Source organism: Protopterus annectens, chromosome 12.part0 (genome assembly GCF_019279795.1).
Source record: "Protopterus annectens isolate FY-2018-M chromosome 12.part0, PAN1.0, whole genome shotgun sequence".
Lineage (NCBI taxonomy): Eukaryota > Metazoa > Chordata > Ceratodontiformes > Protopteridae > Protopterus > Protopterus annectens.
In genome coordinates this window covers 102,512,823-102,529,037 of record NC_056746.1, presented here as the reverse complement: position 1 = coordinate 102,529,037, position 16,215 = coordinate 102,512,823, and the positions used below count along the sequence as shown (strand labels likewise).

At 42.4% G+C, this 16,215-nt stretch overlaps 1 protein-coding gene across 1 annotated transcript in view; it reads right to left on the bottom strand.

The window, feature by feature from the left end:
* LOC122816138 (kinesin-like protein KIF19) overlaps positions 1-16,215 on the bottom strand; it is a 937,234-nt gene that overhangs the window by 587,976 nt on the left and 333,043 nt on the right. The window contains exon 6 of the mRNA XM_044088894.1: positions 11,179-11,315. Within this exon, the coding sequence (XP_043944829.1) occupies positions 11,179-11,315 (137 nt within the window). The remainder of the gene's footprint in view (positions 1-11,178; positions 11,316-16,215) is intronic.

Here is a 16,215-nt window from a genome sequence, read left to right as displayed (position 1 = left end):
ATCTCCCTTTTTACAAACCCCAGAACTAGAATCTAAAATGATAAGGGGTGCAGGTGTTGGGTCCACACTGATTTAAAGAATCAGTGAATTTTACTCATGTGAAATTTGGCCACAGCAATCATGAGAATTGTAGAGGCCATGAAAATATTCCTTGGCAGATGCCAGAATGTCAGAAATTGTTCATTGTAAAATTATACTTTGTTCTGAGGAAGAAATGTCATCATGGGAGATCAGGAGGCACCCAAGTAACATTATCCATTGAGACAGAATGAGACACTTTTCTATGTTCACCTAAAACCCCAAACTAAAAGCTAAGGAAAATATTTTTACACAAGCCAGAGATTCTTGACAACTTGTAAAAAAATGTACAAAAATAAGGCAGTCATCTAAGTATGGGAGAAAATAAATGCCCTGCAATCGGCTATTACAGGAGTCAGGTACTTTGTAAACACCATTGGGGCTGTAGACAACCCAACGGGTAAATCAGAAAACTGAAAATTTAAATCAGATGCAGAAAATGTTAAAAAAGCAAGTAAATACTTGACAAATGGATTGCGAGTTACTAGAAAGCTGAGAGGTGGAATGAGAAGTAACAGTGTAGAAGAGAGGGGTTTGAAGTTTGATGTGAAAGTTCTTAAAAAAGGTGTAGGACAGGCCCCCAGGTTCCTTCTTTCTTTGGCACCAGAAAGCTTTCCTCATTTGGTCTAGGGAAACAGGTTCTATAACCCCTTGTGATAGCAATTGATCTAGGATAAGAGTAATCAGGAAGGTTTGGTTGGAGAGTCGCGGAGGAATCCCTTGAAAAGAAGGAAAGGACTCCAACTCCCAGCTATATCCCTTCTGAAGGGTTCTCAGAACCCAAGTGCCAGAATCTGGTGGCACTGACAAAAGTGAAAACCTAGGCTTTGGGAAATGTTTTACAGAACAGCCAGGGTGGGAAACCTGATAGGTCATATAGTCAGTCTGCTTTTTAGACTGCTCTTGGTTTTGGAAGGAACCTCCCCTGCCATTGTTTTTTGAAATTCTTTTTGCCTGTGCCTAGCTGAAAGTTTTTATTTTGTTCTTACTAAAGAAACCTGAACTGGAAGAAAAGTTTCTGTTATATTTTGGCAAGCAGCATGGAAAAATCTGAATAACCCTTGAATTACTTTTCTCCTTTCATCAAATCTTTTGATGACCTAAGCAGAAGAAGGGTCAAACAGCATAGCTTTTTTCCATGGAAGCATTAAGGATCTCAGCTTTGACATCTTTTGGGCACATATATAGGCAAATCTTCTCATCACTGACCCAGCGGCAGCTGCTCTAGATTCAGCATAGAGAGAACATTTTAGAGTGCCTGGTTACCTGAGACACAGAGGATATTAAAGAATTCAGATATATCTTACTCTCTGAAGAAGGAAGGCCAGCAATTAACTTTCTCATTTTGTCAAAAGAAGCCAGCAGAAACTTGGACATATCAGCCTGACAATTCAATATTCTGAAGTCTAAGATGGGAGAAGTATAAACTTTCTTCCAAAACCTAGAAGGAATAGGGTTAGCTGCTTGGTAGAAGACGGTCTTGACTAAATGACTGGAGGGTCTGAAAAAAGTAATTTGTGGGTCTTAGGAAGCTTATATAGTTTATCATATTTTTTAGGGGCAGGTGGATGACTATCAGGCAAACTGATGACTGCAAGGACAGCATCCTCTAATGCTGGTAAAACAGGAGAGACAGATGCAGGCTGAGGAAAATCAAACTATAGCAATTCAGAGCATCTCTGCTGGGATTCTGATATTTCTTTTTGTTCTCACTGAAATAACTTGACTCTGGCAAAAGTATCAAAAAGGATAACTCTTTAGGTGGGTAATCTGAAAAATTGTCCTCAGAATCAGAACAGTATCAACTTGAGAAATATATTCTAAATTGAATTCCTGTCCCTCAGACTGGGAATTATAATCTGAGAAAGAGTAAAATCTTTTTTTAAGTTCAGGGAAGACTCAGACTGTATAGACTGAAAGGCTTAAAATAAACCCTTCGCAAAACCCACCCCCCATCTTCTCTGTCTATCTTGGGTGCTACAGGAGAAGAACTATGTCCAACTACGTTTTTTTTTTTCCTTGAAGAGTGAAGACTCATACACAACTTTCTTTTTGTTGCAGATTGGGGAGGGAAGAACCAAAAGTAAAACGAGTATTCCTGCAAGGTTGACTTATAAGACTAGGAGTATGTACAAATGTGGTTTCTGCACCACGTGTAATTACATTTTACAAGTACTAGCTGTTCTTCTTCTTCTTCTCCTTTCATCTTTTCCCATTAGGGGTCACCACAGTGGAACGGTCCGCAGAACGATTGGCAGTGGAGTTTTACAGTGTCAAGTTGCCAGCCTGGCGTCCAACCTTCCACAGAAGGCACACACACACACCTACGGCCAATTTAGAGTGTCCAAAACACCTGTAGCATATCTTTGGGATGTGGGAGGAAAACGGAGCAACCGAGGAAACCCACATGACTGCAGGGAAGACAAGCAGACTCTGCACAGAAGCCACCCCAGTCGAGAATTGAACCGGAGAACCTCTTGTTGTGAGGTGGCAATGCCAACCACTGCAGCCGCCCAGAAGTACGAGCTGTTAATATTATGCATTTAGATAGAGCTATTAATATCAATGAACATTTTAATTGTAATTCAACAAGAATTGTTCACATTGCAGTATGTTCATATTGTAAAGCATATTATGTTGGAATGACAATTCGCAGATTATGTAAAAGGATTAAAGAACATATGCATGCAAGCAAGGAAAAAGAGGAAATCAGTGCACAAACATATTAAGCAATGTGCTCTAAGTAAAAAGTTTTATTTTAGTGTTTCAGATAGGGTTTTATTAGACTACAGAGGATGGAACTTAAAAAAAAAAAAAAAAAAAAAAGGTGGAAATGGGAAACAGTTTGGCATCTTAAACTCCAGGCTGACAAGCTCCTAGGCCTTAATGAAACTATTAACATTACATTTTTAAGAGAGAGAAGACTTGTTCAGTAGATTTTTAACTGATTGTTCTATACTGATGTGTTAATTGATGTCACACGATGTTATATGACTTTGAAATAATATAAAATCAGTGAGTACATTTTTGGCTTTCTGAAGAAGTCCTGATTATAGTAAGGACAAAAGCAGTAAATAAAGTTATGTTGCTTCTTCTGGTGATGCCATGTTTTTTTTTTTGGTGGAAGCCTGGTACAGTTCTCTGCAAAAAATATGTCTGAGAAGTCTTGGCAAGTTGGTCTTTCCTCCTGAATAAGAAGTTATGCACTCATCATAATGTTCCATGTGAGATGTTCATCTCACCTTCATTCTTGACTGATGGGTTCGGAGCCGATCCATTGGCTTCGGTATGGCAGTATGCAAAGCTCGAGGCCAAGCCGCTATCCCATGATGCACTGTGAATTACCTCACATCTTGTTTGCTGCATGTACTATAACCATAAAAATAGCTATCCCCCTATAAAAAGGAAGAAGAAATTGAGCAACCAGAATGAGACCAACATCTAGGTCAACTATCAGCCAGGAGGGGGAAGGAGGGAGCAAGAATGAAGGGCGAGATGAACAACTCACATGGAACGTTAAGGTAAGTACATAAATTCTTAATGTGAAGTTGTTCAATCTCACTGTTCATTCTTGACTGATGGGTAGCATCCTTAGCACCATCAATCTTGGGTGGCTCACGGGAGTACATTTTTCAGGACCGTGAACCCAAAGGAAGCCCTGTCCCTGGAGGCCTTATCAACTTTGTAATGAGTGATAAAGGTATGAGGTTTAAACCAAGTGGCTGCTGCACAAATGTTATCAAGGGGCAATTTGGCTTGGAACGCAGAGGATGTAGAAACTGCTCTGGTTGAATGAGCTTTAATCTTGTGTTGCAAAGGCATATTAGCAGCTGAGTAGACAAAGGTGATACAATCAGATAACCATTTAGACAGAGTTGTTTTAGCCACTGGTCTGCCTTTCCTGGATTCAGAGAATGAAACAAAGAGCTGGTCTGATTTCCTGAAATCTTTTGTTCTATCCAAATAAAATCTGAGCTGTCTGTGAACATCAAGTTTGTGCAGCATATACTCCAACTTGTTGGAATGATTAGGGAAGAAAACTGGTAACTCAATAACTTGGTTAATATTGGTTTCTGAACAAACTTTGGGCAAAAAAGAAGGATTTGGCTTAAGTGATACTCTGTCAGCATGAAAAATCAAATAAGGAGGGCTGATAGATAAAGCCTGAAGCTCTGACACTCTGTGGGCAGAAGTAATAGCTACCAGAAAAATGGTTTTCCATGACAAATATTTGAGGTCACAAGATGATGCTGGTTCAGATGGAGGGTGGATTATTCTTGAAAGCATCAAATTTAGATTCCATGGAGAATAGGGAGTTTTCACAAGTGGTCTCATATGAAACGTCCCCTTGAGAAAGGCTTTGGATAACTTGTGGGACATAATAGTTAACCCGTCAATCCCAAGATGAAAGTTAGATACAGCAGCCAATTTCACCCGAACTGTTGCTGCTGCTGCTGCTGCTCCTTTGTTAAAAATCATAGTCAAGAATTCTAGTATGGATGTCATGGAGGCTTGGTAAGGATCAATATTATGCTTAGAGGCCCATATGGAAAATCTCTTCCACTTACTAAGATATAATCTTCTAGTGGACTGCTTATGAGAAGACAAAAGGATCTGTTTTGTCTCATTGGAAAAGTTATGAAGCCTGGCTATGAGGAGAACTAGAGCAGCCAAGCTGTCAGCTTCAGTGACTGCAGAGAGGGATGAAGGTCCCCCGACGGATGTGTCAGAACGTCTAGAACTGGGTCCAGAATCCAGGTATCCTCCAAGAGATAATGTTGAAGAAATGGGAACTAAATCTGCCGAGGCCAATGAGGGGCTATAAGGATGATGGTCCTTCCCAGTGATTTTGCTTTCTGTAGAACCTTGGGTATCAATGGTATTGATGGAAATGCATAGAGGAGTCCTGGGGGCCAATCATGTACGAGTGTGTCCCTCGGAGCTTCTCCTGGAGGGGGAATCAGGGCAAAGTAGCTTCTGAATTTTGTGTTGATAAGACTGGGAAAAAGGTCACAGCAAGGCTGGCCCCATTTGCAGAAAATCTTGTCCGCAATCTCTTTCTTGAGGGACCACTCATGTGGCAACAAGATTGCCCTGCTTAGTTTGTCTGTTATGACACTGGATCTCCCCGGGATGTGCGTTGCCCACAGAAAGCGCTGGGAGGAAACAGCCCACTGCCAAACTCTGAGGGCTTCTCAGCAAAGGGAGTAAGATCTGGTTCCCCCTTGCTTGAAGTACCAGACTACTGACATATTGTCTGCCTGAATCACAATCGTTCCTAGAGGAAGAGAGTCCTGGAAGTACTGCAATGCCAAAAGTACTGCTCTCATCTCCAGAACATTGATATGTAAGTGCGACTCCTGATAGGTCCATGTGCCTTGAGCAGTCTTTCCCTGAAAATGCCCCCCCACCCTATCAGGGAAGCGTCTGTGGTCACAATGGCTACTGGAGGGGGTAGAACAAAGGGGCGTCCTATGGTGACAAGAACAGACGTCAACCACCACTAGAGATCTTTCTTGCAAGAGCTTGTAATCAAAATTGTGTGGTCCGTGGGTAGTTCCTGGTAAGACCATTGAGTGAACAACAGCCACTGAAGGATCCGCATATGCATTCTTGCTAATGGTATGGCTAGGATTGCTGCAGCCATCATACCCAATACTTTCTGAACTTCCAAAGCTGGTGCTCTGTCTTTTGATACCAATGTGCTAACATGCTGACGAAGAAGAAAGACTCTTTCAATTGGTAGCCTTAGAGTGGTGGTTGAGGTGTCTAGCTCTGCCCCGATAAAAATGGTATGCTGTGATGGCAACAAGGCAGACTTTTCTGAGTTGACTGTAATACCTAACTGATTGCAGAGTGACAGAGTGTACTCCCTTGCTTGAATAAGTTGATAGCTGGTGGTGGCGGTAAGGAGCCAATCGTCTAGGTATGGAAACACCTGGAATCCTAGACACCTCAGGTGAGCCGTGACCACTGCCATGCATTTGGTGAACACTCTGAGGGCTGTAGTGAGATCAAAGGGCAGGGCTCGAAACTGAAAATGATTGGCTCCCAGCCGGAAACGCAGGTGATCTCTGGATGGTCTGGCCATCTTTATGTGTTAGTACGCATCCTTGAGATCTATTGAGCACATCCAATTGTCTTTCCCTAAGAGGGGAAGTATAGACTGAAGCGTGACCATGCGGAACTTCTCTTTCTTTACATATTGGTTGAGTCTGCTGAGGTCCAAAATGGGTCTCCAGTCCCCTGTTTTCTTTGGAACCAAAAAGAATCTTGAGTAAGTTCCGGATCCTGTTTGGTCTGCTGAGACTGGCTGGATGACTCATTTTTTGTAGCAACTTTGGGACCTCTATAGTTGCTTGTTCCCTGTAACTGGTTGAAACGTCCGGGATTCTCCTTATGGAAGGGGGGTGGAAAATGTTATGAAGTACCCCCTGGAAATGATACTTTGTACCTAGCTGTCTTTTGTTATTCCTTGCCAGGCATCTGGGTACAAAGATAAGCGACCCCCGACTGCCTCCAGAGCAGGACAGTCAGGCCTCCTTTCAGGAGCGCTGGTAGGGTTGCCCAAAGATGTGATCTCTGTCACCCTGATGTTGCATACCCCCTCTGTCACAAAGGCAGCGTCTTCCACCATTTCCCCCTCCTCTGCCCCTGGAGGGGGGGTTCACCATGTGTATCTTGAAAGGCTCCTTGGGCTTTCCGAAACCACATTTTCCCTACCCTTTGACCTTTGGGATAAAGTCGGGTAGGGGTGGAAAAACGGACTCCGATGGCAGACAGAGTCTTTCCCTCCTGTTCACACCTGGTGAAGGTTTCCTTCACTTTAGGCCCAAAAAGGGATGAGCCATTAAAGGGGGTGTTAATGAAGGATGACTTGAAGGGCTCCATGAAAGAACACAAGCACATCCAGGAATGTCTTCTAAGAGCGAATTCCTGTACCCACTGCCCTACTCGTTCCATCAGCAGCATAGGATATGAGATGCATGGACGAGTTGACAATAGAATTTAGGGTAGAAAGCTGGGTAGCAACTTTGTCAGAGGTACCTGCAGCTACTGTACCCTGAAGAGCATCTCCCAGCTCCTTAAGGAGATCTCTTTGCAACCTAGTAAAATGGGTTAAGTAGTTCAGTGAATGTAGAGCAAAAGTCGCTGAACTAAAGATGCATTTCCCATATCTATCCATGATCCTAGACTCTCTATTAGGAGGATGGATAGACGAGGAAGTCTCAGACATTTCCTTTTTGGTGGCCGCCGCCGCCACCACCATGGCATCAACTGGGACTCCTTTGGTTAAAAAAATTTGGTTTGGTGGGGCTGACATAAACTTGTTAGGCCTCCTAGTGGCAGGCTCCATGGACTCCAGTGACTCCCACGCCCTTCGAGAAACCAACTGCATGAGCTCATCGAAGGGCAGAGACACCCAAGAGGTGGAAGGTTGAGACCCGAAAGCCTTCAGGAGAACTGGACCCATCCTCAGTAGGGCTTTTGGACTGCCAATCATCCCTCTGCCTAAGGATCTCAAGTATCTCAGCAAAGGAGATATCCTCAGAGGGGGACCGTGGGGACTCATCCAAGTCAGTGTCAGATGTTAAAGACTCCAGTGGGGAGTCCAAGTGTCACCTCTTGCACAATCTCTTCCTGGGAACCTCCTCAGTGAGAGCCTCTGGGGAGGTCTCAGAAGAGCAGGGGGCACCCTGTGGGGCTACCTGAGGCTCTGGGTCTCTACTCTTAGCCTGGATGATGGAAGCAGAAGCAGACACAGGCACTTTAGGGGATGAGGAAGCAAGGCCTAAAGTCGAGGATGTCTTGGGGGACAAAGCTTTCCTCACAGCTATGAAGGCACCATGGCTCCAATAGGAAGGAATCGACAGATCTGAGGGAAACATCAAACCCTCCCACACTGAGGCAGTGGGCTCTGAGCTGGAGGTAGGAGCCAAGCTCATCCGAGCAGAAGCCCTGAGAGGAAGAGTTGGCACCGACAAGTCGGTCCAACTATCCTCCCCGGATCTGACTGGAGAGTGTCAGCTCCTAGAGTCCCCGGTCGGCGCCGAGGACATCAGAATGGATGGAGCCGAGGACAACTAGGGCAGGTCTCGGCTCCACGATCAACAGGTCTACTTCTTCTGGCTCCGAAGGTCTGATACGGCTCAGAGGAGGAGTAGCCAAAGCAGGAGTAGTGGTCTTCCGCTCCGAAGCCACTTGGGTCAGAGCCAACAACAATTTAGCAAGGCCTGGTGCCTGTAAAAGCTTCTGCACCAATCGATCCATATCCAAATCTGAAAGGCTGACAGATGATCTAGATGAATGCACCGATGGTGCCAAATGGAGCAATGGTGAATGAGGCACTTCAGATACCGGCTCCAATGTCGTGGGCCGGCTCCGAAAAGAAAAGACAGTCGACTCCGTAGTCTGTGGAGCTGATGTTGCAGAGTCATCAGACTTTTTTGATTTTTTTGAATGCTTGGAGTCCTTAGATTCAACAGATGACTTAGAGGACTTGGAAGATTTGCTGGCCACATCCTGGTCATTCAAAGCCTCTTGAAAGGGGTGTTTAAGCAAGCCCCTGTCCATTAACTTCCTTTTCCTTTCTAACAAATCTCCTGATGAAAAGGAATGGCAAACAGCACAAGATTCTTGTAAGTGGACAGCCCCTAAACAATACACACAGGTAACATGTCCATCAGTCACTGACATTTTCTGATTGCAGTCCGGACATTTTTTAAAACCCGACTTGGGATGTTTGTCCTTGTCATCCGCCATAATAACTACTTCAACACGCAAACCAGATATTAATAAAGCTACTAGGCTCTAATACACACACACAGAAATGAGCCTGAGATAAAGAATCCAAACTCTCTACAACTAGAAAAAGGCTGTTTATAGCCACTAGAAAAACTATTTAAACACACTCTAACCAATAACTAGGCCAAAACACACAAGGCCAATATTTTAAACAATAATATTATGAACATATGGGAAGGGGAATTTCAAGGAAGCTATAAAAGCTAACTAACTAACTATCCTGCATCAGATTTTTAGTAAAAATATTTAAGTAACTGCTAAAGTTTTTAAATTATACTGGCCCGAGCTTGCACTGGAACCTCCGATCAGATGCCACAGCAAACTAGATCTGAGGTAAGACACATCATGGGATAGGGGCTTGGCGTCGTGCTACTGGAAGACCTCGAGCTTTGCATATGGCCGTACTGGAGCCGATGGATTGGCTCCGAACCCATCAGTCAAGAATGAACGGTGAGATTGAACAACTTCACATTAATAATTTAAGTTTTGAGGCAATTTTTTTAGTGACAACAAATATCTTAGCCACCGATTGTGACAGAAAAGTAAAAATTTTTTCTTACAAAAAATTGTAATTCATAAGGTATTCCCCAGAAGGTAACTTTGAGTGAAAAAAGTAAGTTTAGAAGTAAAATGTTTTTGCAACAACCACAAAAACACTAGCCTGAGTCCACAGCACTATATTTTGATATAAATGTTATAATATTCCTAGCAACAAATGGTAAAATGGAAGATATTTCCCAACAAGATACTTATCTGTCCATCCTTGAGGAAATGCTAGCTGAAAGTCAATCATTCAAAGGCCACAGAGAAGAGCTGTCTAATAGTTTGGCTGCATGAAAGGCGGCCTGAAACTTTGGAAGCAAGCCAGCTGTTATATCATTAGCAGGATGTAACCTATATAGCTTAGGCTACTACAGCAGGGATCAATATGATGAACATCATATATTTTTGGAAGACAAGAAATTCACATAATGAAGATACTTATGCTGATGAGATATTTGGGATAGGATACTGAAATGCAGTGCAATCACCAGAAAGGTGAAACTAAATGAGGCACCAAAAGAGAGGGAAGTTAGATTATTAGTGGATGAAACAGAAATTAAAATAGGTCAGCAAAGAAAACATGAAGTGGTCAGGTGGTTAACTTGTACAATGTACACAGAAATGACCACAGAGTTATGAATTATTTTTCTAATGGTGAGTTTGTTTAGAATTGTGTATGAAATGCATGATAATTAGTTATAATAAATTTCCATGAAAGGCACCTTTCTTCTAGGAGAAAATAAGTAAGATGAGAAAGGATAATACAACCAAACTATTATATTTTGCTTTCAGTTTTCTTTTTGATGATTTATTTGTTCTAAACATTTTTTTTAATTATTGTTTGTTGATATTAATAATGAAGGATACAATACTACGATGGAGAAGTCAAAATGAATGATTGTCAAAGGTATCGAAGTCTGAAAATGGAAAGTGTTGGAACTGTACACCATAAAGCATTATTGCCCAAAAATAGAACAGCTGCAGTATGCAAGCAGGTGAGAAGTCATATAATGGAAAAGCACTAAATCTGCAGATAGTTTATGTTCCATTGTTAAACTGTTGACCACCTGCTGGACCAAATAAGCCATTTGCAGCATGCACTCTATACATTCACTTCAATCACTGGCAGAGCAGTAACACCTTCTCGATTTTTCTCAGTCAAACAAAATGTTATTAAACACAATGGAAGATAAACCTGAAAAGTGTTTTCATGGGGGGGGGGGGCACACTGCACCCTCCATGTGGAAGACTTCAGCCCTCCCAACCCCTCTTGTTTAAATATGCTTAATCCATTGTTGCACAACACAGGAGAAGTGAAAAGTCTGACTTTTATACTACACAGCAAAAACAGACAGCCCACTGTGTATCATGAAAGTATAAAGTTTCAACATACTTTGATAAAATAAAAGTAATTAACAGACGACTGTTGAAACGCAACTCAAATGAGTATTGGACTACAGAGGCACATGAGGATGCAGTATGCTGAAGATGGGGTGAAGCTGTCAGCATCTGAAAGTTTCATGTATACAGAATTTCATATAAATGCTGTGCAATTCTTGCAGGTGAAGCTTTATGATATCAGATCCTATCTTCTCAACTCATATTCTAAAGTATGGCTTGCTCCAATTTTATTGTCCACAAGCCCTTAATACAGACTTGTTACCAATTAATTGATATTCTTATTTTTATCTTTATTATCCAATAATAATCCCTTAGTCTCCAGATTTCTAAATAGTGTTAGGGTTTTCTTACCTCTACATAGGATATGGAAACAGTGTAGTTCATGTCACTGCTGGTTGCTTCAATGGCTTTGAAGAGATCATTTAGGGTTCGAAAGTAGATTCCAGGCTGATGGTCTGTACCCAGCATGGTGTATGTCTTCCCAGCACCTAGCCTCAAAGTAAGAGAAATGGCTGTCAGTCTACATAAAGATGGCTAAAGAGAATTTCAGCATGATATGGCCTTGTTTTACTTCAGTTAATACAGGTCCAAAGAAGGAACAGAAGAGTACTTTCAGTGACCTTCCTTACAATACAAGATTATATTTACCAACCAACACATTGATTTCCTTTTATACGGTTTCCTATCATATGGCCACAGGACCCAGTAAAACTGCATCATGCATTATGTTTGGGATAAAAGTTAAAGCAAACCACAGTTGCAGGAAGCAAGAAAGGACTGGTGATAAAACATGGCTTGTGTGATAGGGCAATACATTGGCAACACTACCAACTTCAGTGTTTATAAGGAAACTTTAAGTCAGCATATATATATATATATATATATATATATATATATATATATATATATATATTATTTTCCTGGACAATGCCAGTAAAGAAGAGAGATTTACTAAACAACCTGGGATTCCTACAGTTATATCTGTCCTTCCAGACTCCCTTCTTCATCTTCCAGCTGAAACAGAAAATCACTAGGAAAACCTGAGGCAAACATCTGTAGAATTAAGGGAAAATTAAATAATTAAAGCAACCTTAAGACTTATGTTAAGGTAGTATAAATGTAAACATAAGATTACACTAGGTTTAGTCTGCTCCAAGTGACATATAAAGAAGTTATGTTCTTACCATAACATTCCATGTGAATTGTTCATCTCGCCTTTGTTCTTACACACGGGTTCGGAGACGATCCTCGGCTCTGAGTCGGCTGCTTCACAAGCTCTGCATCTAATAGAAAGCTCGAGGCACAGACTATATCCCATGATCTTCCTCTACCATCCCTCAGATCTAGTTTGCAAGAACCAGAAAACAGTACTAATCACTGAGTCTAACTCTCATGCCATCACACACACTTGAAGCTGAATACTACTAGAACCACCCTCGGATAGGCAAATAGACAATAGGCTACTTACTGAGGATTGGGGAGAGAAGGCAACGTAGACAAACCAACCAACCAGACACCAGTCATACCCGTTCTTCCAGAACGTGGCGGGGGATGGAGGGAGGGGATGTAAGAACAAAGGCGAGATGAACAATTCACATGGAACGTTATGGTAAGAACATAACTTCTTTATGTGAAATTGTTCGATCTCGACGTTTGTTCTTACACACAGGTAGCGTCCCTAGCTCCGTTACCCTGGGTGACTATGGAAGAACGTTCCTGAGTACAGTGGAACCAAAAGATGCTCTGTCCTTGGAGGACCTGTCTACTTTGTAGTGAGCAACAAACGTATGAGGTTTTGCCCACGTAGCCGCTGCATAAATAGTATCCAACGGAAGAAGAGCAGCATGGGCAGAAGAAGTAGAAACGGCCCTGGTAGAATGAGCATTAGGTTTGAATGGAAGTGATTGCGTTGAAGCAGAATGAACAAAATTTATGCAGTCCGAAAGCCATTTGGATAACGTCCACTTGGTTACAGCCATGCCTTTTTTATTCTCCGCGAATGACATGAACAGTTGATCCGATTTTCTATAGTCTTTTGTCCTGTCCAGATAAAATCTCAGTTGTCTATGTACATCCAACTTGTGTAGCATGTATTCTAATTTGTTTGAATGATTTTTAAAAAATGTGGGTAGTTCAATGGATTGGTTAATGTTAAGAACAGAGCATGCCTTCAAGAGAAAGGACGGGTTAGTACGCAAGGAAACTCTGTCAGGGTGAAAAATCATGTATGGCGGTCTGAGAGTGATTGTAGCTCTGAAATTCTACGAGCCAAGGTAATAGCGATGAGGAATAGGGTCTTCCATGACATATACTTAATTGAACATGTTGATGCTGGCTCAAAAGGTGGTAGTATAAGCTGAGACAACATCAAATTCAAATTCCATGGGGAAACCAGTTCGCGGATGCATGGTTGAAGGTGAAAGGTACCCTTTATGAAGGCCCTACAAATCCTGTGCGACATAATTGAAAAATCCCCTTCACCTACATGGAACTTCGATATGGCCGCTAATTGCACCCTTATCGTAGAAGTAGAGGCCCCTTCATGAAACAGTGTGGTTAAAAATTCTAGAATTTTGTGTATAGGGGCCACCAAGGGATCTAATCCTTGTGTTGACGCCCAGCAAGCAAAACGTTTCCATTTGCTTTTATATAATTTTCTGGTAGAAGGTTTGTGAGAAGAAAATAGGATGTGCTATACTGAAGAAGACAAAAACTTTGACCTGGCGAAATTGGGAAGTGGAGCAGCCAAGCTGTCAGTTTGAGGGACCGTAGGGATGGATGCGGAACTCCCGACGAGTGAGTCAAAAGATCTGGCTCCGGGTGCAGAATAGTACAGTTTTGTACCTACCATAAATGTAGATGTTCGAGGATCCCATTGCTGCAGTCCTTACTATTGGGTAGTCCGCTATCCAGTCGGCCCGAATACCAGAGATATTGCTGACGCCGGTCAGGGCGCATTAGACTGACGTCAGTACGCCAGGGTACTAATGCGCATGACCGACGTCATATCCTCAGTCTTTTCTTGCCCCAGATGTCAGAAGACCCTAAAAAGACAAGGCCCAAAATACCTGCACCAAAAATATGTACAATATATACAAGAATATATACAAAAATATCAGCATGTAACCTCACCTACACAACCACCCCTAAACACAGAGGGAAGGAGGAGGGTAAATTGACTGCAGCAATGGGATCAACATCTACATTTATGGTAGGTACAAAACTGTACTATGTTCTTCGTTCCCCATTGCTGCAGTCCTTACTATTGGGTAGAATCCCAAAGCAGAGGTAAGGGAGGCTGGCAAATCATAAAGAAGCAGGAGCTGACAACATGCCTTGCAAAACAGCTGTGGCAAAACCAGCCCTAGACTTAGAGTAGATAGGAAGGTGATAATGCTTAGAGAAAGTATGCACTGAACTCCAAGTAGCTGCTTCCAAAATATCCTTAGTTGCCACCCCTTAGAAATGCTGTTGAAGTGGCAGTAGCCCTAGTGGAATGAGGCCTAATCCCAGCTGGAATCTCCTTGCCATGATGGGAATAATAAAATGCAATGCAAAAGCCAATCCACCTAGAAATAGTTTGTTTTGACACAGGCTTGCCCTGCGAACTCAAAGCAAAAGAAACAAACAACTGCTGAGACTGCCTAAAATCCTTAGTCCTGCTTAAACATCTAAAGTGTGCAAAATCTTTTCCCCTTTATTTTGGGGTCTGCATAAAAAGTAGGCAAATGAATAGTTTGGTTTAAAGCCACACTAGAAACCACCTTAGGCATAAAGGAAGGATTAGTACGAATGATACCCTATCCTTATGGAAAATCAAAAGGGCTCTACTGCCATAAGGGGCTGCAACTCAGACACCCTTCTTGCAGAAGTAATAGCCAACAGAAAAGCAGTCTTCCATGACAAGTATTTCAATTCAGCAGTAGCAGAGTAAGTTTTTCCAACACAAAATTGAGATCCCAAGCAGGAGTAGGAGCTCTCGTGGGGGTCTTATATTCTTTGCCCTCTAAGAAACTGCTTGAACAAAGGATGCGAAAACAATGGTGGGTCACAATCATAGTGAGCTGAAATTGCTGCAGCATGAATCTTAATGGAAGAGAAGGACAAACCCTTGTCCAATAACTCAGTAAGATATTGAAGAGCCACACTCAAATTAGGCTCAGAAATCTCCAAATTCTTGCTGTACTCCAAAATAAAAATCTCTTCCATTTTTCTGCGTACACTTTCCTTGTACTAGGTCTTCTGGCTTCCATAATCACATTTAAAACTTGTTGAGGAAGTTGAGACCTGCTGTGTTTCAACACAGAATATGCCAGGCTGTTAGATGAAGAGAGTGAAGCTTGACATTGAGCAGATGACCGTCCTTCTGAGATAACAGATGAGGAATCAGAGGTAAAGGCCATGGAGGCTTCTTTACCAGACTCCGTAGTAGTGGGTACCAGTGTTGCCGAGGCCAATCTGGAGCTATCAAAATCATCCTTGGCCTGTCTTGTCTGACCTTTAATAGTACCTTTGGAAGAAGAGGCAGAGGTGGAAAGGCATACACATGAAGGTTTTTCCAACTGAAAGACAGAGCATCCACTTTCCAAGCTGTGTGATGAAACCCCTTTGTGCAAAACTTTGGCAGCTGGTGGTTTAGTGGAGAAGCGAACAGATCTATGTCTGGAGTTCCCCATGACACTGTCAATTTCTGAAATACATGAAGATCCAGTTTCCACTGTGGGGATCCATGATTTGTCTGCTTAACACATCTGCTAAGGAGTTCTGTGCTCCGGCAGAAACCTTGCCTGAAGAGTTAGTTGCAAGCTTAGCGCAGTCTCCCATAAAATCATTGCTTGCCTGCATAGAGGATAAGAATGTGTTCCCCTTGCTTGTTGATGTACCACATGACAGTTGTGTTGTCTGTTAGAATCAACACCTGCCCTGGAAGAAGTAACTCCTTGAAAGCCATTAATGCAAACTGGACTGCTAACATCTCCTTCATGTTGATATGTAGATGCTGTAGTCTGGCAGGCCACTTGTCTTGTATCCACTTTCCATTTAGATGAGCTCCCAAGCAATATCCGAGGCATCTGTCGTTAAAATCTGTCACAGAGAGTCCCTTGTTTAGGTGACATTCCTGAGCCCACCACAAAATTCTTTTGAAGGCAAGGTATTATTTGAATGACAGTGTCCAAATCCTGGCAGTGCTGTGTCCATACATTTTGAGATACCATTGTAGCTTCCTCATATGCAGTTTGGCATTGGGAAGCACCAGAATACAAGATGCCATGAACCCTAATGCTTGAAGGACTGTCCTTGCAGTCAGCACGGACTGATGAGATAGTTGATGGAAGTAAAGTGATAGACTCTTTTGTTTGTCCGGGGTTAAAAGGCCATCTGGGCTGC